Source organism: Sylvia atricapilla, chromosome 2, assembly GCF_009819655.1.
Source record: "Sylvia atricapilla isolate bSylAtr1 chromosome 2, bSylAtr1.pri, whole genome shotgun sequence".
NCBI classification, from domain to species: domain Eukaryota; kingdom Metazoa; phylum Chordata; class Aves; order Passeriformes; family Sylviidae; genus Sylvia; species Sylvia atricapilla.
The window spans coordinates 20,539,860-20,563,883 of NC_089141.1; the positions used below are offsets into that span (position 1 = coordinate 20,539,860).

Sequence of the window (24,024 nt, forward strand, 5' to 3'; positions counted from 1 at the left end):
AAACCACTATGCCCTCCAGCCTAGCCTGTACTATGAAGTACCAGGCATGTCTTCTAGAAACAGCACAGGAGAGTCTTCCAAGGCAGGGTGTGCCAGGCTGGGGAACTTATAGCATTTCTCCCTTAAGGTCTCAATTTTGTAAATAGGTCAATTAAGGTCCTCCTGCATGACAAAGCCGCCTACTTTCACTCACTGTTACCTCCAGTTAGACCAGAGCTGCCCTGCATCAGTGAGTGATCATTTCCCTCACCAGACCAGTCTGCAGTGGAATTAGAGTGGTGCTACTGATTGCTCAGCAGTTAAGAATTCCCAATACAAGACATTTGCACAGAATTATGCAAACCTACACAAGCCAGTCAGCAACTATCAGCTTCTTGAAGCCTTACTTCTTTTTGCATGTTTTGTTCTAAATTGTTTATCTCTTTCTTACAAAGATTCTCAGAACAACCTGTAACAGCAGCACTGTGGATTAGCAGGGTCTCAAAAGAGAGAAAAAAAAACTGTCCACACAGGATATCTCAGAGTATTTTTATTTAACAAAAATAGCTGTTTAATTAGAAACCAACAGTGTCCACATGGTTACAGATTTTCATAGGCATCATTGACTGCATACAGCTCCAATCAGGCTCTATAGTCACCTCATCACCACAGCAACAGCACAGCTCAGAGCCTGAACAACATCCAGCTGTGGCTTCCACACATTGTGGGCCTGAGGACATACACAGCATAGCAAGCCTTTCTATTGTATTGCCGCAGTTTCATTACTTTGGTACAAAAATCACTGATATTGCTGTAAGTCATTAGTTGATTTGTGACTTGCTGTTAAAATAACTGGCCTGTTCCCCATCAAAGATTTTATGTCTGTATGAAAAGTATCGTTAATATTGAGCTGCTCCTTTTGGTCACTTGACAGGAGTGCTGTACACCTACTACCCCTGCCTTGCTCCAACTGCCATCAGACCAAGGAACTCAAAGGACAGACTACCCCTGTCCCAGGACAGCTCACCAGCTAGCTATTCATGGCTTCAGATTTTATTTTTTAAAAAACCAAAAAACCGTAGAGAAAGGAATATATACATGGGTGGCTTCAAGTTTGCATTTCAGGATAAGGCAGTTAAGTTTACATGTGTAAATGGCAGTGCAGCTGAGCCCCTCTTTAGGGGGCTGTTTCAGGAGGCAGCCTGCAGAAAGAAAAACTTTGGAGAGTGGGCTCCCCTGAGCAGCCGGCCTGGAAGGGCTCCCTGGGTCCCAGGCAGCACATGCCAAACACTTTAATCACACACCTTGTGTGGTCAAGGCTGAGGCTCACAGAAAGTGATGAGAAATGTCCCAGACAGGGGGAAAACACCTTCTGTGAAGCCTCCATGGCACTAAAAGCAGATGATGAACCAAAGCTGCTTCTTCAGCTGAAAGAAGAAAAGAGCTCTAATGAACACAGAGAGAAGGCACAGAGGGAAAGGCTGCACTGCACCTTCTCCCTTGCCAGCTCTCCTACACACAAACTCGCCCCAACCTGCATAGTAACAGGGACACGCTATAGGCATTTGTTACTGTCCTGGTCATGCTGCCTGAGTATCCAGGTGCCCAAGCCCAGAACAACTCTGGGCAACTCCTCCTTGGTGTTGAAGCAATTTGGAAAAAATAAATTATTTTTAAAAACAGATATGAACCAAGTCCCAAATTGCTTAAACTGGACAAAACAAAAGAATTGCCCACTCTAAACATTCATTGTTCTGCTCATGTGGAAAGAAGAGGTAGAACTAGTAGACAGAGACCCACCAGAAGCATAAAGGCATTTTGAAAGAATGGTAGAAAAATGACAGACCATAAATCATCGTTTTCCAAAGCCTTGGGCAGCCATTTGGCTAACTACCATAATTGAAGGTGTCAATTTAATCACTACAATCACAATTCTCTAAGGGCACAAAGAGTAGCTTAAAATCCTGTGAGTTAACTTCCTTCTCAGTTCAGTACTAACATACACCAACCCCTGAAACAGTCCAGCCCGTGGGTTGTAAGGCAGTGACTCCTGTAATCACAGGAACCTGCACTCCAAGGGACAAAGGCAAAGTTATCCAAGGGTCTCTTGGATTACCATTTTTCCTATCTCAACTCCCTCTACGTTTCCTCTCCAGTTATAGTCCCTTGGGCACAGGCCTTTGTGGCACAAGTAGTGCTGCTGATAGCCTACCCACCAGTGCTACAAATTGCCCCAGCACACAGTTATGTTTTTGGGGAAGCACCATGATCAGCTAAGGGAAACCTCTGGCAGCAGGGATGACAGACAGGAACAGGAGAAACAGTACAAGCTCCTCAAGGAAGCATGTGCGTATGCAGAAACATAAGTGTACCAGTCCTCAAAACAGAGCATCCAGCATCACAGGGCAGCTTCAGTGAGAGCCACACTGCAGAGAACAGTCCTCACCCCACCTCTATCCCAGGCCTGGGGCTCTCCAGGTCTGTTAGTGTGCCCTCATTTCTGCCCTGTAGCAGTACCTCGTGGCAGACAGCAGCAGTTGACCAGACAATCTCAAAACTGCCTGCAGATGGACAGTGTTAGACTAAAACCTCCCAAGGTTCTCATTCTTTGAGAAAACTTGCTGTTCTTTGCTGCACATCTGTACATGCAACAAAAGAACAAAAGGCATTTTAGAAAGAAGATATTTGTTCTTACTTACGTAAGAGCTAATACATTCACCTTCTAAAATGTGCTACTAATATAGTATAAATATGCATCATATACCATAAAGGTGATTGCCTTGGGAAGAAAAGGCAGAGATTAAAAACAGATCTCTATCTTCATACGTAGTCACCAAGAGTCGTTGCTTAGTGCACTACTGGCTTTCAGGAGATCTGCTTTGCACCTGCTCTAGTCTTGTGTAAGCTCTCACAATCCTGCAGATGCCACTGACCAAGAACACCAGTGAGATGGCCGCAAAGTAAGAGGCGTAAATCATGAACTGCAGAAAAGAGGAAAAGAAAATAAGAAGTGGTTAAAACAAGCAGTTACCAGATTTATAGGAATGTTAATAAAATAAATTAGTTCCTTTCCACTTCTAAAATATCAGGAATCAGTGGTTATTTCTCTGTCAAACCCCTGACCCAGAAGCAGGTAGCTGAGAAGCTTTACAGCTTGGTTTATCTTCCTCCCTTCCCTACCTCCGACCAATCAAGGTAAGAGCATCTATCATACCTGGGTGAAGATGTCCAAGCCAAGCCCACTGGCATCCACAACAATCACAGTGAGCAGGGTCTGAAGTGCTAAGGCAATGAAAGTATTGACCCCAAACACCAGGGCATACCGCTCCACACTGAGATTTGTGGCAATCTGGAACCTGGAAAGAAAAGGACAACCAGAAATATAAGGGAAAAAGCAGGGGAATGCTTGAACAGCAGGAACATTTCTGGACAGAAAGACTATGCAACCTGAGCAGTTACATTGACTGGTTTAGTATTTTCCACAGCTAAATTACCTTGCACAGATAGTGTTATTTTCTAAATATGATCATGATGGACTAACTCAGAAGCTAGAAGAAACCCACAGACAGATGCTGAGTAGTGTAAAAAACCCCTTTTTTAAAAACAAAACTCAACACACCGCTTAGAGAGCTCTGTGGGTTTCAGTGATATTGAAGCAGCCCTGCTCTCTGATGTAAAGAGTCTTGTCACACAAAGAAGATACAGTGCACTCTGACCCCAGAGAGTTTTTGGTAACCTCAAAGCTTCAGTCTGTTCTTGTATGGTCCATAACCTTTTGCATCCTTCTAACCAGAACTCCCTTTGCAGTTGCCAGTTTCAGCATCATCCCTCTTCTTGCACTTGAGCTGTCTTGTAGTGATTTTGTGGCTCAAAACCAGCTATGCTTTCCTCCCTAAAGTGGCAAATAACATTGAAGTAGTTTTCCTACAGGTTAGGGAAAGTTGATGCTTCCACCCAAGCAAAGCATTGTCCTTGCCTCATCTGTTGACGCTTCAGTCCAGCCAAGTTTATGAAAAACATCTCCCTAGCAATCAGCACTATCTAATATTTAGAAGTAGTCACTTCAGTGTCACAAGACTTTTAAGCTTGGGCACACTGCCAGCTAATGCCTTAGTTTCCAACCTGTATCACAACACAAACCCTTGCAACAGACTCTTGTTACGCAGGAAACACACTGCTTTCACACCAGCTGTAACCTTGAGAGCAGTTTACGTTCCAGAGATACTCACGTTGCTATTGTGATTAGCATCATGTAGATAATTCTGAAGATGACATAGGATGCATAGCACACCCAGATGTTACGAACAGTGTCCATGACATACACAGCAGCAGCAATGAGAAAGGAGAACAGGGCAAGTGCCACTTCACCCCACATTGCCCAGGATGTTTTTATGTGACCCACAACGACGACTGCAACAGCTCCTGTGAGGGGAAGGAAAGCATTAATCTTAGTAATTACAGATGAAGCAGTTTGGAGATGCTGCACTGGGAGCTCTATAGCCCCTAACAGCCAATGAATGAAGTGGAGGACACAAATGGGAACACATCAGCAGCTCTCCTTCCTGATCCCTCCCTCACCTGGAACCCTGCTGTAAACTCCCAATTACTTTTACAGAAACAGGGAAAAAAACCACATAGGTCAATGCTGACTGCCTCTAAAGTCTTCTCTCTGGCTCCAGGCTCAGACCACTCCCACTCAGTCCTCTGTGCTTACCTGTGGCAGTGCTGTCAATAACTGGGCCATTTCTGTTGAGAAATGCAAACCCTGATCCTCAAAAGCACTCACCTAATCATTTAACAGTGCTTTAGCAGAGGGTAGGAGGGAGGAAGACACTACTCAGTTTAATGCACAGCTGTTAGAACTCTCTCCCAGGAAGCAGAAAAATCTACATTTACTGTCATCTCCACACTGGGCTGTAAGAGTAAGTGAGACGAGGAGTCCAAATCCACATCTCCTGGGATGCAGCCTAATCACAGGCTATAATCATGCACTATTGATTGTGCAAGAACAATCCTTGACAACCCAGACAGGTTTGTAACTCTGCCTGGATTTTATGACGGGGGGGTGGGGATAAAAGGCAAATCATAGGATGGGAAAGCACATGGTATTTCATGCAATTCAATGAGCAGACAAGGTGTGTTTCATGCACTATCACAGCTGCAACTACTGAGAAGCCTAAACACATGTTACATTAATAGAAAATTCCCATTCCAAGTAAGCCTTGTTCTGCAAACAAGCCAAATAGCAACCAACAGTATAATGGCTGTACATAGCAAACCAGACAAACAGCATACTGACAAAGGGAGGTTTACAGAACATCTCTGAAAAGCAGGATTGTGTTCAGGAATAGACCACTGCACAGAAGTGCTACAGTGCAGTATCTAAGCTCTTTGTAGACCTTAGCTGGCATGCTGTCTTAGAAAACCTTCAAGCACACCAAGATTCCTTATGTACCACCAGTTTACACAAGCCTGCAATCCTGTCAGATTTTACATCAATCTTGCAGAGTGGTGAGAAGACTATGCCAAGGGAAAGGATTTATTTTCCCTCAATAAAGTCTTCTTGGTGCCTATTGTGACACGACTTGACTAACATCTTGCTCTTTGAACGTCAGGCTTCCCCAGTAGCAAAACTCTGAGATGCAAAAAGAAGCTAAGGCCTAGAGCATTCTTCCTACTGTCTCAGCAATTCTGAAATTTGGGAACAGACATGAGGATCTCATGGCAATTCACGAAATTGTACTATCCCTGTGTGCCATGGCTGTATCACCTAATTAAGATATTCAGTCTTGGTCTTTCAATGAGACACATTCAACTGATCCAGTAGTTTCACAACGCAACCTGATAAAGGATTGCCACACTCCAAAGAAGGTGCAGGGATGCAACCTAACAGTCATCTGCTCTCCCTGGAAAGAATACTATTTCTCTTTCCCAGAATAGGGAGCTGACAGCTACATGAGTCACCATGCCAACTTAAACTCTTCTGCAGGGCAGGGATGGGATGGGAAGAGCACCTTATGCAAAGGTTGCCGAACGTTCCTCCTAACTGAGCACGGAATGACTAAGTGCAATGAAAATGGCAAACCAGATCTGGGATGCAGCAGGAGAGGTATTTCTAGTACAGCAAAAAAGTAAACAGCATGTTCCTCTGTAAGTCTGAGGCCTCACTGAATAAAGTTGAGTGCAATTCTGATTATCCACCTTCAAAAAGGATGTAACTCAAACCAGGTTTGGTGCAAAGACGGGCTAATAAGGATGAGAACAAAGAGCTCAACTTTACCAAAGAACAACTAGAAAAACCTGGCTTGTCTGGCCCAGAGCAAACATTTTGTGTTAAAATACAACCTTGGCATGACATCAGAGATATATAAACCGCTCAGTAACAAATTCAAACTGGAAATCAGAAGTTAGAGCATTTGCACTAGCACCTAGGAAGTCAGCTCACTGCATGCTCATTCTTAATAGGTGTTAGGACTTCCAATCCTGTCACACACTTCAAGCTTTTAGCTGTGACTATTAATTCATTAAACTTTGCTTCTTTCAAGAAATTAATCTCTATCAACTGGAAGGATTCTGTCTTTTGAGCAGTTCAGGTTAATTTGCCTGCAAACATCACCCAAAATGATTTAACTATTTATAAATATGATACTTGAGGAAAGAAATCAAAACGGGACACTAAAAACTTCAGTTTTACCGGAGTTTAGATCCATTGTTCACAGGCCTTTTAAAAAAGGACCTTGTTATCAAAGATGTTCATGATAAGGTTTGAAGAATATCCTTTCCCTTTTTTTTTTTTTTAATTTTTAAATTTGTGCAGCTATTAGGCCACATTATGTGTCTTTTTTTCCTTGACATCAATTCTTCTCCTTCTGGGACAAAGGTAGGATGGCAGAGGAAGCCAATCCAAACAAGAAATAAGACCCACAGGCTCATGCTAGAGTGGAGAAACAGTGTATGAGAGCAAGCTATTTAAGGGCAGGTTTAGCACACCAAGGACTGGATAGACAAAGTCATCAGGTTGCCAACAGTTTCAAACCCTCCTAACTATGGGTTTCGGAGCAGATTTAGAACTATAAATCAGCCACTGCTTCCAACTGAACTTCAAAAAGGGGCTGAGCACGCCCAAGGAAGCACTAATAATTTGTTTGTGTTCCTTGGTTTCTTTTGCCCCCCAAGTAGGTGATGTCCAGAGCGGATGATGGAACAATGACTCCATCAAAGAAAAGGGGCATGCTGCAGTTACATCTAGAAAACCTATGTAAGGGTATGTTAGGTATTTTAAAAAGGTGTTGTCTTAGTTCTGGTAATGAAACAGTATTAAACAACTTCATAAACAAATGCTTGTGTTGACTGACCTACCTGTCCCTTTCAAGTCAACCAGCTTTTTTCATCTTAATAGCTTCTGCTCCTAACAGTGCTGAAATGACTAACCATGGCTCACTGCATGCTGTATGCACACAGGAAACCTTCACAGGCTCCTGGAGGAAAACCAAACACACAGGACCCCATGTCTGACTCTGAGTGGCTAAAACAAACATAACCACACTGTGATGGTGACAGCCAAGAACACATAACCACGTCTGGAGCCTTCTGCCAAGTATTTCAGAATGAAGACTGGCTTGGGAGGTTCCTCTAAACACCTACATACTGAATCAGGGCTGCTTCAGCAACTAACTCACACTAAGCACGCTACCTGTGTACATCAGGGAAGACTCACCCCAAATGCCTCTCCTGCATGCTTGGGAGAATGCATGGCACTTCCAAATCATTCTCTAGTGACCTTGTGGGAAACAAGACATTTCTACCAGCAGAGCAGGAGCTAAGCCAGAAGCTTACCCAGGAGGGTCGAGGCTGCCTCCACAGCACCATTGTAGATGTCCGCGCTGGGAGCAGGCAGCACCATCTCCCACAGGCCCTGAGCGTAGTTGATGACCTGGAAGTAGCCACAGGTGGACAGTGCCCACCACACGGACCAGCAGAGCATGGTCCTGGAGGAGTAGCACTGCAGGAAGTCCCGCCAGAGATCTTTGAGCACCTTTACGATGTCTACTTTCTGCTTCTGCAGAGATTGGAGAAGGAAGGGGAGAGAAATGTTAAGTCTTTGTTTTTGAATACGTCACACTGCTCCACGGAATTGCCCCTTTCGGGTGGTCTGATCACTGGTGAGTGACAATCCTGCTCTTGGACACAAACCCCCACAGTGTAATGAAGAAAAAGCTTTCCTATCCCACAGTCTCTGTGCCAAACAGGGACGTATCTCTACACACAGAGGAAGGGTTCAGTCCCAAGCACCCCTCCATCTCTGGCTCTCCCCAGCAGAGAGCAGGGACTGTCCAATGTTATGTGAGCAACTAAAGGATACCAGAGAAGAAACACCAGAAAACAGGACACAATATCCGCTTCGACAAGACAGGATCAGAAGCCCACTATTTATGTCATAAAGGCAAAAAATATCACTGACACTTTTAAGTCCTGGTTCAAATATAACCAAATTTTGTAGCACAGAGAACGATATTTGTCCCCAGATACGTTGATTTTCTTTAGAATAGGCATTGGGAGTTTATAAATACTCAAAGATGCAATCTCATTACCACATACTCTGCCCCTATTGAAGCTCACCAAGGCTTCAAGAAGGTGAGAGAGGTCACCTGGGGGATCTAAAGGGAAACAGAAGCTACTTCCACCAGACACTGCTGTTGCAAACAGCAGCTCCTGCACACACAAGTGCCTTGACAAATGGCACGAGATAAAAAAATGAAGCTGTCCACTCCAAATCTTTCTAGAAAGAGCATGAAAGGGGGCAGACCCTTAAAAATAATTGAAAACAGATCAATTCTAGCAACAGGGGATGATAACAATCAAAATTGCTTTTTACATACAGGCTGTTACAGTCCTGCTCTTTACCAGGAAAAGGGCATGTCTTTGTAGACAAAAGCTCCTGGTTACACCTGCTGCATGCACACATGTACAGACATAGTGTAGACACTGTAGGGCAGGACCCTCCTAGGCTGAGTAAGAGGAGCAGTTACTTCAGGAGAGACTGGGCAGAGCCCCAAGGCCCACCCAGCACCTCAGGCGCTTGTGAACTTGGATTCCCTGCAGGGAAACACACAGCATTGTCACAGGACTGAGCTACTGCACATTGTGCTGTCACACGTCCAGTTGCAGAGTGGTTTCCAGACAGCAGCAGCAACTTTGAGCTCTTGGCATTATGCCTTTTCCCTGGGGGAATCATGCAGTGTGTGTGCCTGGGTAAGGCTATTTCCCATGAGCAATAAAATTAATTTCAAAAGGTTTCTACTAAAGCCGCAAAAGACCACAGCCTGAAACCTGTCCTGAACTTCCTTTCTTCCACCCCTTCAAGTGTCACTGATTTCTAAGCATCTTTATTAAACACCACAGAGTCCCACTGGTGCTTTGCCAATGGCATAACTCTTGCTCTGCATGTGGATACCATTCCCCCAAAAAGCAACAGAACAACTTGGGGAGAGGTGAGCTTGTGAAAATGTGACTTTAGCACGTAACTCCCACACAGACAATTTCACACAAAGCTCAAATTTAGGCGCAGGAAAACAAGAGAAGGGAACGGTCACACACAATGAAAAAGCAGATGTGGCTGTTCAGCCCTGAGCATGTGTCTGATAAGGCAGAAAGGGCCACTGCCCTGCCTCAGTACAGTTATCCCTACAGCCATCCGTGTCTGTGTAATATGGGCGCTGTTACCTCAGAAGGAAGGACAATCATCACACTCCAGTGCTTGTCAGCCTTCAGCACCTGCTGCAAGTGACCTCTGGGGAGTCAGGCAGGTGTACTTGTCCCTTTTCTACTCCCCTACTTGGGTACTACATGTACTTTCACAGGAGAGGAGTAAGGTAAACAAAAGGGACGGATAAGATTTATGTTTATAGCACAGAATTTCTCTTAACAAATACCCTTCAGCACACAAGCGTAGCTTGGGTAAAAATATCCTTGCTCACACATGATCGTGCTGGATGGGGCAGGATTAAGTCCCTGGAATGTTAATACCTTTAATTCCCAGCTGTAGCAGGAGAAGCAGAAAGCAGCCCTGGATGCTGCCTCCCCCAAACCAGCTACCTGTGGCTTACTTGCTAAGAAATATGCACTGCTGACTAATCCAGCAGCTGCATGCACTTCCTGGCTTGTCCTCAGAACCAGCTCCTTCTGTCTGAGGAGCAAAGCTGGCCTCTCTCAGGGCCTTGAGCTCCCCTGCCAGGAATCTCCTCATGTTTGCATTCCCTGGAGCAGTGTGTCCAGCAGGGACTTGCCCAGCAGGCAACTACACACTCACACTGGGCCTCAAAACTGGAGGCTGCTCACTCACAGTGGGACCCAGCATGTCCCTTCACCAAGCAAGGGTCCCTGCACTTGTTTCCACACAAATAACTTTGCCAAGCTATGCAGCCCACGAGAGCCACAAGTCAGGGCACTACCTTAGTGTTCTCAGGGGCTGCATTAAGATGATATTAAGCTGATGTGCTTCCTCCAATTTATCCACATTCTGCCTTTCTATAACTATCAATGTCTGCTTCCAAGTGCTCTCAAGAACTATTGCAGTTTCGTTCCTAGACCAGTTTCCTGCCAGGATCATATGATAAACCCCAATTATTACATAGCATATTACAGCCTAACTTGCACAACAGTCGGAATAAAAATGTCAAAATGTGAGTGCAACAAAAATTGCCTTTTTTTTTCTGCTTGTATCCAAACATACAGAGTTTGGACATATGCTCAGTGTTTAGTGTCCCAGAGATGTCCCTTGCTTTGTCCCATTGGATGGCAATCTGATGCCCAGAGCATTAAAACTGCAGCCTGGTGAGACATTAAGAGCAATTTCAGAAAAACTAAGGAGCAACCTACCATGCTCAAACAGCAAAAGGATGCCAGGAATAATTTTCCCTGTGCCATAAATAAGGAAGTGGGATAAGTAAAGGGATACTTTTTTTCTGTTAGATATTACATCTCTACTGCTACATACATATTTGCATGTGTGACAACCACATCGGTATGGCATCTTCTACTCACGTAAACTCAGGGCACACATGTAAACTCACCTGTTTCTCTGCTGAATGACCCTCCCCGTTTAAGGGAACTTTTGTCTCCTCCTCCCAGCCAGCTGCCCTCTGCACATCGGGATGATCTTGGACAGCCGCTCCATTTTTACAGTCCATGACCTTCATTTCACATCTAAGCTGCTGACTTGTGAGGTGGTGAAAGAAAAGGCTTTTTTGTGGCATGGGCAGGAACCACGCCGTGCCAAAGGCAACGGATATGCTAGTTAAGGAGATAACGTTCAAGCTGAAGAGGGACCATCCCGCCACTGAGACAAGAACCTGCCCAGACACCGAGCCCACCGTGTAGCCCACCAGGGTGGCACTTCGGCAGTAGCTGGTGACCTTCTGGTACAGGTTAATATCGACGACGCTGTAGATGTAGGCATAGTAGGCGATGTCGGTGGCTGTCCCCATCCCGTAAAAGAACTCGAGGAACTGGACGGCCCGCAGCCCCTGGGCGTACAGCAGCATGAACCAGGTGACGATGAGGCTCAGGCCCTGCAGCAGGACCACAGGCTTGTACCGCAGGTAGTCCGTGGCCAGGAACACGGGGAAAAGCAGCGCCAGGTAGGAGTAAGTCCACACCGGATAAATCTCGTTGAACACCTGCGGGAGGGAAAAGACGGCGGTGACCGCCAGCACTCACGTACTGCGAAAAAAGCACAGACAGACAGACAGACAGACATCCCGCGGGTGGGGGCGGGTGGGGAGAGAAAGGCACCGAGGGCCGCGGTACCTGGGTCTCGGAGAGGTTCTTGTGCCCCAGCAGGTACCGGGTGAGGAAGGGCTCCGACGGCCGCACGCTGCAGAAGAAGCCGTAGGCGCAGAGCAGCGCCGTGGGCAGCGCCCAGCAGCACGCGCCGCCGCCGGCAGCCCGGGCGGAGCGCCGCGCCGGCCGCCCCCCGTGCGAGTCCTCCATCCGGGGCCGGGCCGGAGGCGCTCCCGGGGCCGGAGGCGCCGGTGGCCGGCGGGGCGCGTCCGGGTCACCTCCCGAGAGGCCGCTCCGGCCCCGGCCCGCGGCGCTGCGCCCCACGCTGATTGGCCAGCGAGCGAGGGGCGGGACCACGCACCGCGCTCGGATTGGGCGAGCCGCCGCCGTGGGCGGGGCCGGCGATCGCGCTGGCGGGAGGGGCGGGGAGGGGCGGAACGCCCGCTGGTCGCTCGGCTCGGAGTTCCTCGTCCTCCGCTCCTCCGGCGGCAGGTCCGAGCTTGGAAACCCGGGAAGCTCTCTCAGCACCGGGATCCCTGCCGGCTCGGCTCTGCTTGTTCGGCCTTTCCTGGCCCGGACGCGCTCGGCCGCTGACCTCTGCCGCCGCCCTCCCTTTCGCGAGATAAGATGTTGAATCACTTCTGTGGTTTAATAAAGCAGCACCTTGATGTCCATCCAGAAGAAACACTAGACAAGCGGGGAAAATAAAACTATTACATTCGAAGTCATTATCTAAAGTTTTGCCCGGTACTAGCGCTCCTAGAGCTTTGCCAATCCTCCGAACTATTTGCTGGTTTTCTTCTCAATCTGTTCCTTTCTGTCTACTTGATTTGCCTTTCCCTTTGCTCCACTCCCTTGCATTGCACTCCCACGACATTGCTACCGCTCCCAGGGCTTCCTACTTTATACCTACAGTTTCTTCTCCAAACTGGCTGATGCCAGAGAGAATTCACCCCAAGGATCAGGCCTCCCATCTGTGCAATTGCATATCCTGCCTCCTAGACATCTGGATATACAGAGTTGAGTGGGAAAGAGCAAGTTCTTCTCAGCCTCAGAAGAGATTCCTTGCAGTACAAGATTTTACTACTGTCTATTACTTTTATATATTTATTACTATTTTATTGCTGTTATTACCATTATCATACCTTTGTAAACACAGCTACAAAGAGGATTTGGGCTGTAAGATTACTCAAATGTGTGTGAAACAGAGCTAAATATTTTGGTCTTGATCATCTGGCATCAGTGGTTAGCTGCTTTCTGGGTCTAGCAAAGTTTCCTTTCTATCGTTCTCCACGTTCTCTTCTGTAGAAAACCTGTAAGGTTTCATTTATAAAAAAATAATGATATTGCCATTTCACTACCCAGTAACTTGAACCAAACTCTACATACAAAGGATCTGTTCCTGTTAATATTGGCATCCATTTCAGCCACAGGCAAGGAACGGCTGATCTTTTCAAACAGCATGGTCAGAGTGAAATGAGCTGAAACAAGGACTGATAAACACGTTGCCATGGGCTCCGTCTCACGTAGCAGCGCCTCTGTCCCGCTGGTATGTGGCTCAGGAGCAGGTGACAAAGGGACTGGGCTGTTAGCGAGATGTTGTGCACATTGTGACCAATCGGGGCCATCGCTTCGTGCCCTCTGGTGCGGGAGGAAAGAACAAAACCTTGGAGTTCTTAGTGTGCCCTACCCAGAGGCAACAGTTCCCACAACTTCCAGGCTGCTCACAGGATCTGATGGGTGGCCATGGTTCTTTTCCAAAACGACACTCCTTAGAGCTGTGCCACTGGAGCTCAACTGCTGTTTCCAGCGGGTTACATCCGCTCAGCCCTTTCCCTTAAAAAAAATACACAATCAGTCATGTAACCTAGATTTCTCCTCCAAAAACTGGAACAGAAAAAGGAATTGCAGAATTTTGATTTAAGTACTCCATTTGATTTATGTTTTCTCAGGGTTTCAGTTTTGTTATCAAAAGAACTCATCTTGTTTTGTTTTCATGCAATATGTTCAGCCTTTGGGAACAATAAAAAATTTTATTTCCTGATTTTTTTACTTCTATCTTTTCTTTCTTAGCAATCCTCCACGTTTTTTCTTTCCGTCTCCATACTCTACTAGAAAAAGTAAAGAAAGGTTAAACATGTCTAATAGTAAAAACCTCAATGCTTCCAATATTTTTTCTAAGATGGAAGACACAAGCTGTTAAAAGTAGGGTTTCTCACACTTTCCTTAATCTTACCTATTTCCTTCTTCTCTCAGCTTCTGGCCTGCAGTGTATTGTGGAGGAATTAATAAAATATATTTGCATAAAAAATTCTCCCAAAGTCTTGCCAAGTTGTTTGGAGAAAATCTTCTGTAAATTAAAAACTTGTAAAACTGCACTCTTGTGAAACTGTTGTTCAGAATGCTTGCCCAGTATGTGAGAGCACTAAGATGGTACAAATATTTCAGAAAGTATCCAGGAGAGAATAAAACAGATTTGTCTTTTGCTGAGCATGGAAGAAACAAAGGCAGAAATGTGAAAAACACCAGCACCCACTTTCTTTTATTTTATTATTTTGGCCATTGTGACTAATCTGGGGAAGTAGCCTCCATTAACTAGTATCTATTTTGGAATGAAACAGAATTAGCAAGGACAAAAAAAAAAATCCAAATTATTTCTGAAATGCAGGATAATTAGATCAAAGCCTATAGATGATAGCAATCTGTTAGAACAGTAGACTGGATATAACCTTGAAGGCCTGTGTCTTCTACTTCCAACCCTCAGTTGATCCTTTGATAATCTGAAGGCTCTCAAGGGGAAACTCATAAATATGCAGCCATAATGGGTCAATTTAAAACCCCTGTGCACAAGGGGGAAAACACAGCATTGTAGTTCACTGGAGCACAGCTGATACAGAGCCCAGTCTAAAATCCAAGCTTCCAAGACCTGCAGAAGCATAAGGACAAACAGCCATCTCTCTAAAATATAGGAGTCATTAGGACACAGGTTACTATTAAAAGCCTCTGGCAGAGAACTTCCCTTCTGCCCCACACACCACAGCAGGCTCTACATTGTGTCCAATGCAGACTGAAGCAGAGAGCTGCTAGAAGCGAGGCATTCATGGCTGAATTTAAGGAATTACTTGCCACAGGATATCAGAATAACTCCTGAGCTAAGATGGGTCATGTTGTACAGCACTATATATTTCCATTATGGATGTAACAGTTTAGAATATTTTGCGGTCAGCTATATGAGGAAAAAAATGGAAAAGCACTTAAGTCTGCTACAAACAGTGGAAAATTTTCCATGGGAAGTGCAAAAAGAGAGTACAAAGAGTGATGTTACAAAGAAAAACAAGCTCCTAGAAGAAACATACCATGTACTTTTATTAAATGAAGGAGTAAATAGGTTGGTCTGAATGACTTGGTGCTTGGTGTATGTAGGTCAGAGTGGGCTTAACACAGAATTTCTCCCATTGGGAATGGTGTTACAGATGTGCCCAGGAACCCTGAGAGTGATCCCACGGCCTGTTTTGGAGAGTGCTGTACAAACATTCAAGAAGATGGAGTCCCTACCTGGAGGAGACTGTAATTAAAGCATGATTCAAACACTGAGTGTAACAAACAAATGGAGAATGGGGCACAGTAATGATAGGAAAGTGTAGGTGGATAAACTGGTTATGATGCAGAGCTAGCACAAATAAACACAGCAAGATGAGGAATATTTTACACTGATTAAGAGGAGTAACTGACTCATACTAAACAGCAGTTGGTCCACACAGGACAGTGCTGCATCTCATTTCTCTGGTGCTTCATGGTAACATTGATAAAGTCTTCCCTAGCACATACATGGGCATGGGCAGAGCCTTTATCTTCCTCTCTCAGGTACGTGCCAAAAGAAAATCTCCTGTCATGATAGACAGCTCATGAGTGTGAGTGCTTCTGGTGCTGCGAGCCCTCCTTTTCTCCCTTAGCACCATCCTGAAATTCTGATCAACTCACCAGTGTTCATGGCCATTTCAGGGGGTGCTGGAAGATGCTCAGACAATTGGTTATTTGTCTGGAGTCCTGACCACATTCCCGCTTGATGCTTTTTCTGCAGAGTTCTCCTGGCACTTCACTCAGACATACTCTTGCCATGCACCTCCGAGGATGTCTCTAATATAAGAGGCCCAAAGCCCAGATTCACCTTTGCATCTGTGCTGATGCACAGTTCAGGTTTCTGAGTGGATACAGAAATGGGATTTGCATTGGCTCTAATCCATGGGTAATATACAGCTTCATGTCTCCACCATGCTTTGCTATGCCAGCAGTGTGGAGGGAACCATCCAGTTTTCAGACTCCTGGGAACCTTGGTGAAGGTGAGCTGGCCCAGGTATCCCTGCAGTGCAGGTGTTACATTCAGAACAACCAGCAGAAAAACTGGCAGAAATGGAAGTTACATCTCCTCTAAACCCCAGAGGTGTCTATATCCATCCACATGAGACTGCCTGCATCTTTAGACTGTACAGGGCACTCTCTGCAAACCTCTCTGGATACTGGACTACTGCCTCAGGCTCTGAAGAAACTACTGTGGTGCTGCTGTCAGTATCTATTTCAGAGCTGCTCGACTGTCTGCACACATACTTCCAACTCCTTTCCTATCCAAGTGCAGACACAACCAGTTTCAGTGTCTGTGTGAAGGAGTAGAGCCACCATCTCTGTAAAGAAAATGGAAACACTTGGCTGCACCAAGTTAAGATGGTTGTGAGTACAGCACAAGGCTTCAAGCACAGCCACCCATGTGCTATTTTCACCTGCAGATAGTCAGCTTTGGACACCCTGCAGCTTCTTGGAAGCTGGAATGAGCATTAGAGGGCAGCAACTCCACTGTGACGCTGTTCGAGGCTAAAAGCAGTTAACTTTGGACCTTTGGATCATAAGGCTGGTGTGAAGGCATCCATCCAGATTCGTGGAGGAATTATTTGCTGTAGTACTCTGAACTGTAGTTTTATTTGCTGTAGTACTTTGGCACCACATTTCTCCCTTGGTCCAAGAGAGCTTGTGTTTGCTAACCTTCATGCTGTTACGTGCATCTTTAGTCTCTGAGAAAACAGCAGAAATTCTTGCTCTTCTTGTGTATTTTGTAAATAATCTCAACACATGCAGATTTTCATTCCACAGTGGGTAAAAGGCTGTGCAGGAGTGACTGTTTTAACTACAGATTTTCAAAAGCTTTGGCTAATTCAATCTAAGATGGTTGCTTAATAAAATTAATAAATTTGTGTACGTGGTCTAGCTAGGATAGAGTTAATTTTCTTCACAGCAGCCTGTATAGTGCTGTGCTTTGGTTTTTTGACTAAACTAGCACTGACAACACACGTTGTTTTAGCTGGTACTGGCAGTGTTTGCTCAGCACCAAGGCCTTTTCTTTTCCCCACCCTGCCCCACCAGTGAGGAGGTTGGGAGAGGACACAGCTGAGCCAGGGCATGTAATATGCCAGATCATGTGACATTGTGCTCAGCAAGAAATGGAGGGAGAAAGGAAGGTCAAAAAGGGAATGTTCAGAGTTATGGTGTTTATCTTCCCAAGTGACTGTCAGGTGTGTTGACGGCCTGCTTACCTGGAAGCAGCTGAACACGTGCTTCTTGATGAGAACTATCAAATGAATTTCTTATCTTGCTTTGCTTGCATGTGGAGCTTTGATTTTCTTATTAAACTGCCTATATATCAGCCCATAAGTTTCCTTTCTTTTGCCCTTCCAGTCCTCTCCCCCAGCCTGCCAGGGGAAAGCCATCAAGTGATTGGGTGGGGACTTAGCTGCCAGCTAGGGCAAATCCACTGCAGTTCTTTTTGGTGTCCAGTGTGAGGCAAGAGGATTTTGAGATAACACCCCTGATCAGAGTGAACTAGGTAGAATTTATAGCTGTTATTGGTAGAGGTTAATTCTTTTTGCCTTACTGTACATTAGAGTCTGGCACATTAGTTACTGGTTTGGACTTTTGCTGTTTATTGTAGCACTTATCATCTTGCTCTGCTGTGCAAGGGAACATTTCGTTACCAGCAGTGGTCACCAGTGTTCCATATGGGCTGGAACAGGGCCCAGATGTCCCTGCTCTACTGGGCAGGCTGGAACACCAGTGGAATGGGGTTAATTCCCATCACAGCTGCCCACAGTGTGTTGTGGCATAGATTTGTGACTAGGGCAGTGTTAACAACACAGGGGTGTTTTAGGTGACACTTAAGTGTTTGCATGGTGTCAAGGCCTTTGCTTCTTACCTCTCTGCTCTGCCAGTGAGTGGGCTGGGCATGGACAAGGGGCTGGGGAAGAAATGCAAGCAGGACAGCTGACCAAATTACTGATCATTAGTAAGTAGAAGCAGAATCTTCAACTCATAAAATTGATGCAGATGTACTGAGTCATGCTCCTGCAATCAGTTTTGCATTTATGTAACATTACATGGGATCATGTGTGTGTATCTATATCTAATCTAGATCTATATTATATCTAATCTATAATCTATATCTACGTATCTATATATCTATATCTATCTAGGTATAAAAAACTAATTACTTATTTAGAACATTAAAGATCCCTGCCTTCCAAACAATAAATGATTTCACAGTTATCACATAAAAACCTGGTTCTTATTGAAGTTAGCAAGCATTTATTGACTGCTTGCCAGCATCATCATTCCAGGGTTTCCTCATTCCAAAGTCTACATTTCTTTCTTTGTCTTTTAGTGGATATGGCTTGTGTTGCAATTTCATGGCAGTGTCAAACAAAAATAAATTAAGCACTATCACAAAATACTAAAAAACCGACCTTTAAAGATGAAGCAATTATTCATACTGTTTCACCATTTGAAATTAATTCTAATCAGCACTGAAAAATTTACTTTCCTGTTGCAAAATTTCACTATTACTAGAGCTACTACTGTAGAGGTAAATATAGAAAATAAAATGTTGACGCCTTTCATGCTACAATATTAGCTTTATTTTCCAGTGGAAAATTACAACTTTGTTACATAATAAAAAAAAAAAAAAAAAGAAAATATTTGTTTAGCTTTTAGCCTTTTTCACTCTTGTTCTATAACTTCTCTTTAAAATGCATGTTCTGTAAGTCAAAGAAATTAAAAACTACTGGAATAAAACTGGCTAACACCATCCAAAGTTCAAAGACAAACTACTTTCAAAATCCAGCCTGCTGAATGGTACCTAGTGTGACTGAAGTGCTGCAAATAAGCAATTTACAGGATAGAAGCCCAGAACACTCCTGAAAGCTCAGCTAAAATTCTGCAGGAATAATGAGTTCATGGACAGCGAATCTATTTTCAAATTTAGTCATCCTGGGAAAAATCCATGTAAAAATCTATGCACAAGAGTATTCCATTAGTGAAAACTCTATTAAATTGTAAGAGAAGATGCAGATGTTTCTGCTACCCAGTTTCATCTAATCCTCCTCTGCCACCCCCAGGCTGTACTGCCACTGAACAGCTGCAGTTCTCAAAGCTTTCCTCCCAAGGGAGCTCCCTGTGCCTGAAAATGTTTATGGGACTGAGCATCAGGCATTCTGAATCCTCATTTTGGTTCTCCCATTGCTGTTCCGTGACCTGCCAGGTTAAATCACTTCCCTTCTCATTTATAGGATGGAAAGGCACTGCTGACCCCCTTTTTCCTTGCCAGGGCACTGAAGATGAATTATGTGAAATCCACAGCATTGAGGTCTGCTGGGTATGCAAGAACCAAACCAATAATGCCAGCACACATTCTCTGAGAAGGGGTTGCACATACCTCAGTGCTGAGACATGTCCTGCCTTTGCCACAGTGTAGGTGAAAGACATGGAAGAGAGGCCACCCCTGCAATCATTTCTCACCAAGGCACTGCTGGAATGCAGCACCACAGCTCCAGATCAGCACTGGTTTTCCTTCTTAGCCTTATGTATGGAGCACATCCACCTGCTATAGCTTTCTATTCCTCATCTGTGCTGCAAAAGCATTACAAAATGGAGATAGCCAGGGCGCAGGATCAAGGCCAGAGTCTCCATTCCTAGGGATTTAGGACTTAAAATAAAGTAAAAAGTAAGGCAAAGTACTGGTTATAAGGAAGAAGTGATAATACTAAACAGAAGGGACTACTATTTCTTCCCAGAGAAAAGAAGCTGTTTTCTGAAGTGTGTATTTGTAGCAAAGAAACATCTGCCAGAGAACTCTCTCACTCCTGCTGGTAAAACATTATGTTCCTTTGACGAAGCACACATCCAAACTACTAAGCATGACTGTTTTAAGGGTTTCTTAACAAGCCACGTTGTTCTGCATGATGACTGCTGGCAGGTTAAGAGCTCCCAAACTTGTCAGTCCTTTTCACAGCCAGACCCCCACCGAAATCACAGCCATAGAGTTCTACCCGAAGGGCAATCCCACGGTACCATGTCTTTGGAACAATGCGAATGAACCTGGACAAGATGGGTGGGTTAAAAAAATTCTTGACATGCCCATTGCTGTTTGCATTGCCCAAGAAAACCTGCAAACACACAAACACAATTAGTTAAAAGATGGCACTTGAAAAAAAACCCCTGCATTTTCTCTTTACAACAGTTCCAGACTGTTGCATTAGTCACACCCAGGACAGATGGACTGGCTCATTTCTGGTTTTGAACGAGACTACAACAAGTCTCTTCCTAACGTGCTGGGTTAGAAGTAGTTCAGGCCGTGCTACAGCCAGAAATAGCTGAGTTTAAATGGATTAAACAGCCTCTGTTTCCATCCACACCAGAAAATTTGCAATTCTAATTTCTAATGCATCAAACCCCCAAACTTCCTTTATATTACTACTGCTGATAGCCCTTGTGGGTTAGGTTGGTGTAAGGTAATTCGGGAAATACAAAATAGTGTGTCTGCTCTGTGGGTACCTGAAATTACCCAGCTCTGCTATAGCAATAGTGCCCACTAACATTAATTTCACTTAAAAAATCAGGGCAGAAATAAAAAAACCCTAAAAGAGGCCCTGGGGAATCCATTGTTCACTCAAATTAAATGTCCTTGTGGATTCAAATAAATGTCCTCCTTTACAAAGAGTGTCAGCTCCTTTTATCACACTGTTGGCTGGATTCTCTGCAGATACAGCATTCATTCCTTTTATTATGATTAATTATGATCACTAAAATCAGCTTGATACTGTGGCATTATCTGTAGTAACCCCAGCTCCCTAGCACTTTACAGTCCAGTGAGAATATCAATTTGGCAGGGCATTCTGCCTTTGTGTCTAGCACCTAAAGCCAAACAACAATTCAATTGCCTGGGCTGACAGTGATACCTTTGGCACTGAGCTTGACCCCTCTGTGTAGGATTTCCACTCAGAGCCTTCGTTGCTGTACAGAAGAACATAGGTTTTCACAAAGTTTTCAGTTGACATGGATGTGACCCCCTGCGTAGCAATAGCAGTTATCTTCTTAACTGTGAGGAGATCAATTTGCAGCCACTGTTGGTTGTTGTTCAACTACAATTGATAAAAAAGTTTGTGCATTAGCAAGACTGTCTATGTATGTATTTGCTTAAGTGAAAAATCTTGTTTACAGGTAGTTAAAAATGTATCAAAATACATCAAAACTGTATCAAAGAAGTCCAGAAGAGTAAAGCTGTGGCAAGTCACAAGCATTCTTAGTGGCCTTAACTTCATCACTTTAGGTAGTGTACTTGGAAGTCTTAAGATTTACACTTTAATTTCCACTATATAATGAAATATACCAGAGATTTACCACCAGTATTAAAACATAATACTAATACCAAATGCTTATACAAAAGAGCAGCTTCCAGCAAATCTCAAGGTTCTTTGTGAAGAAATGCAGCTCCACTTCAAAGACACAAAGCTCACATACCTTGCTGAAGGTCACCCACCCCCAAATCCACTAGGCTGCAGTGCCTATAAGCCAACCCAGAATGGGTTTCTTTAAACTCTTTGAGACAAATATTCAAGTTATACTCATCTCTTGAAATTAAACAGGCTATTCCCACAGGGAAGTTCTGCAGATTTTGGCCCAGAGGAGACCATCCATGTCTCAAAGTATTTCACTGCTGTTACCAGAAGCTCAACAAGTTTTCTGCTGAAGAGTGGTGCTCTTCCCAAAGGATGGTTGTGAAGTGACCCTATCACTGTCAGCACTGGACAGAGCATACAGAAAGCACCATAACCCCACAGGCAGCACAAAATTATTAACCAGCTGTCCCTGCTGCCTTCCATGTTTTTGTCTTGTTACCTTGGCTTGCCAGGCATTCATCCTTCCATTCAGATTGAGACGAGCAAGTGAAGCGTCCCATGTGCTAAGCCAGAATGTCTTAGCAGATGAGGCTGTTATCTGGCTGTTCTTGATCTCTCCACTCTCCATTCCAAGTGGCAAAGAGCAACCTGTTGGGAGGAGCACTATGTCATCTCCAGTACACCCAGGTCGCCACAGTGAAAGCAGCTTAAATGTTGGAATGGAGAAGACCCACAGTTTTAGCTTCATTTAAAGTATTAGGTAAAATATTTAATATTAAAATATTAGGTAAAAAAATTAGATCAGAATGAAAGTATCAACACTTGACTAATTCCTACCATCTACTTCACAGCCCAGAAGCTCCATGCGAAGAGTAGGCCTGTTGTAGAACTCGATGGGGTAAAGTCTGATGTACCTAGCAACAATAGGGGGATCAATGATGTTCTCCTTTATGTCATAGGCATTGGAATTACCATCAAAAATCTGTTTAAAAGAAAAAAAAAAGAAAAAAACCCCACACATACTTAATTTAATGCAAACACAAGCTTGGATGCTGAAAGCCTGCTCTGTTACAAATGTAGTCTTTTTTATGCTCCTAGTCCCATCCACAATGATAGCACACCCTATGCTGCAGGGCCACTTGAAATACCTTATGGTCCCATCTTAGCATAATTGGAAGTGTCTGAAGGCCTCAGTTTAAATAAGCAACCTTTAATGTAACCTAATGTAAATCTGTAAGAATACATGAGCTAAGAGGCAAAAGGAGAGGTAAAAGACAACAGCTTTCAATTTGGGATTTGTACCACAGAAAGCTCAGTGTAAATTGAAGGGAGCTGTAATAGGTAGGGCTGGAGCAGCTGGGCACAAGATGAACCTCTTTCAGTGTACAGCCACACTCACCACACAGGCCTTCTGCAGGCAAATCAGACATTCAACATTCAGCTGCTGGGACAGATCAAGGAAGGGATGAGAAGCAGAATCTAATCCCAAAGGAAGTAAGGGCCTGATTTTTAGTCCAGCTTCCTGCTTCCATCAAAAAAGCTGCCATGGGCTTAGGAAATAATAGTAGGGAGAGATGCCTGTGAGAAAGCCAGACTCCACACAGTCAAGGTCACAAGGTTAATCCAAACCACAGTCCAGATAGCTCCTCACCTCACAATTTGTCTTCTAGTCTGAATTTCACTTGTTTGGAGAACACCCATTTGGGCTGTAATTATTAAGGCTCTAAAGGCCATAATTTTTTCCACTCTTCCTTAACATTAAACAAGACTCACTGTATCACTCAGTGATGCTGCCTAGGTTGTTGCAACCACGGTGGCACAGACAAACCTTTCCTGTTGGTGAGCTGTCTCCTTTGAAGGTGTTCCACGTTCGTTTGTCTTTGCTGTAAATGAGACAATACTTCTGGATGTACAAGGACTTAAAAAACCGCTTGGCTCCCTGTGTTTGTATCCCAGTGAGCAAAACTTGTCTTCGAAAGTCCACCTAGGAACAGCAAAGAGTGTTTATAAAGTCAATAATGCACAGCAAACCCCTCATCATTCTTTGACATTTACACAGTAGCTTTGAGCCCTGCATTTTAACATGCACAACACTAACATTCTCTAAAGAAATAATAGATACCCGAGTCCAAATTAATGCTCACTTGTTTCATTTGTGTATTTGTGTGTGCATTTAATTTCAGAAGCCATTTTACAGGGTTCAGCACTGCACCACAAAGGCACCTCAAAGGTATCTGTGTGTCTGTGGCAGCACAGCTCCCCCACCCCATTTTACAGATAGCTTAAAGGAGCACAGAGAAATTAAAGGCTCACACTTTTAGAAACCACCTCTAATTTTGAATATCTAGGTTGCAGAAAGCCATATGACATTCTGAAGTGCTGAAAAGCCACCATTCTTGCTGATAGCAAATCTAAGCAACTTAGCACATAAAAACAAATCTGGAAGGTGTGCCTATCAGCAGTGAAACTCATTTTTTGGGACATGCTCTCCACACCTCTGCTTCACTGCAGCAACCTCAGCTTCTCACTACCACAGCCCCCTGTTAAA

The 24,024-nt window shown here is 44.3% G+C and overlaps 2 protein-coding genes across 2 annotated transcripts in view; both read right to left on the bottom strand.

Annotated features, from left to right (window-relative positions):
• Positions 1-514: 514 nt before the first annotated feature.
• On the bottom strand, positions 515-12,005 carry SLC19A2 (solute carrier family 19 member 2). Its single transcript, XM_066340948.1, has 6 exons — positions 11,788-12,005; positions 11,052-11,657; positions 7,816-8,038; positions 4,209-4,401; positions 3,194-3,335; positions 515-2,960 (listed from the first exon to the last, which is right to left on the bottom strand). Exons 1-6 carry the CDS (start codon positions 11,968-11,970, stop codon positions 2,835-2,837), a joined length of 1,473 nt encoding a protein of 490 aa, XP_066197045.1. The 5' UTR covers positions 11,971-12,005; the 3' UTR covers positions 515-2,834.
• Positions 12,006-18,370: 6,365 nt separating this feature from the next.
• The window catches only part of F5 (coagulation factor V), a 34,391-nt gene continuing 28,737 nt past the window's right edge, over positions 18,371-24,024 (bottom strand). Inside the window, exons 21-25 of the mRNA XM_066340944.1 lie at positions 23,305-23,460; positions 22,314-22,458; positions 21,976-22,124; positions 21,036-21,218; positions 18,371-20,243 (exon numbers count right to left, since the gene is read on the bottom strand). Of these exons, the coding sequence (XP_066197041.1) occupies positions 20,055-20,243; positions 21,036-21,218; positions 21,976-22,124; positions 22,314-22,458; positions 23,305-23,460 (822 nt within the window). The 3' untranslated portion in view covers positions 18,371-20,054. The remainder of the gene's footprint in view (positions 20,244-21,035; positions 21,219-21,975; positions 22,125-22,313; positions 22,459-23,304; positions 23,461-24,024) is intronic.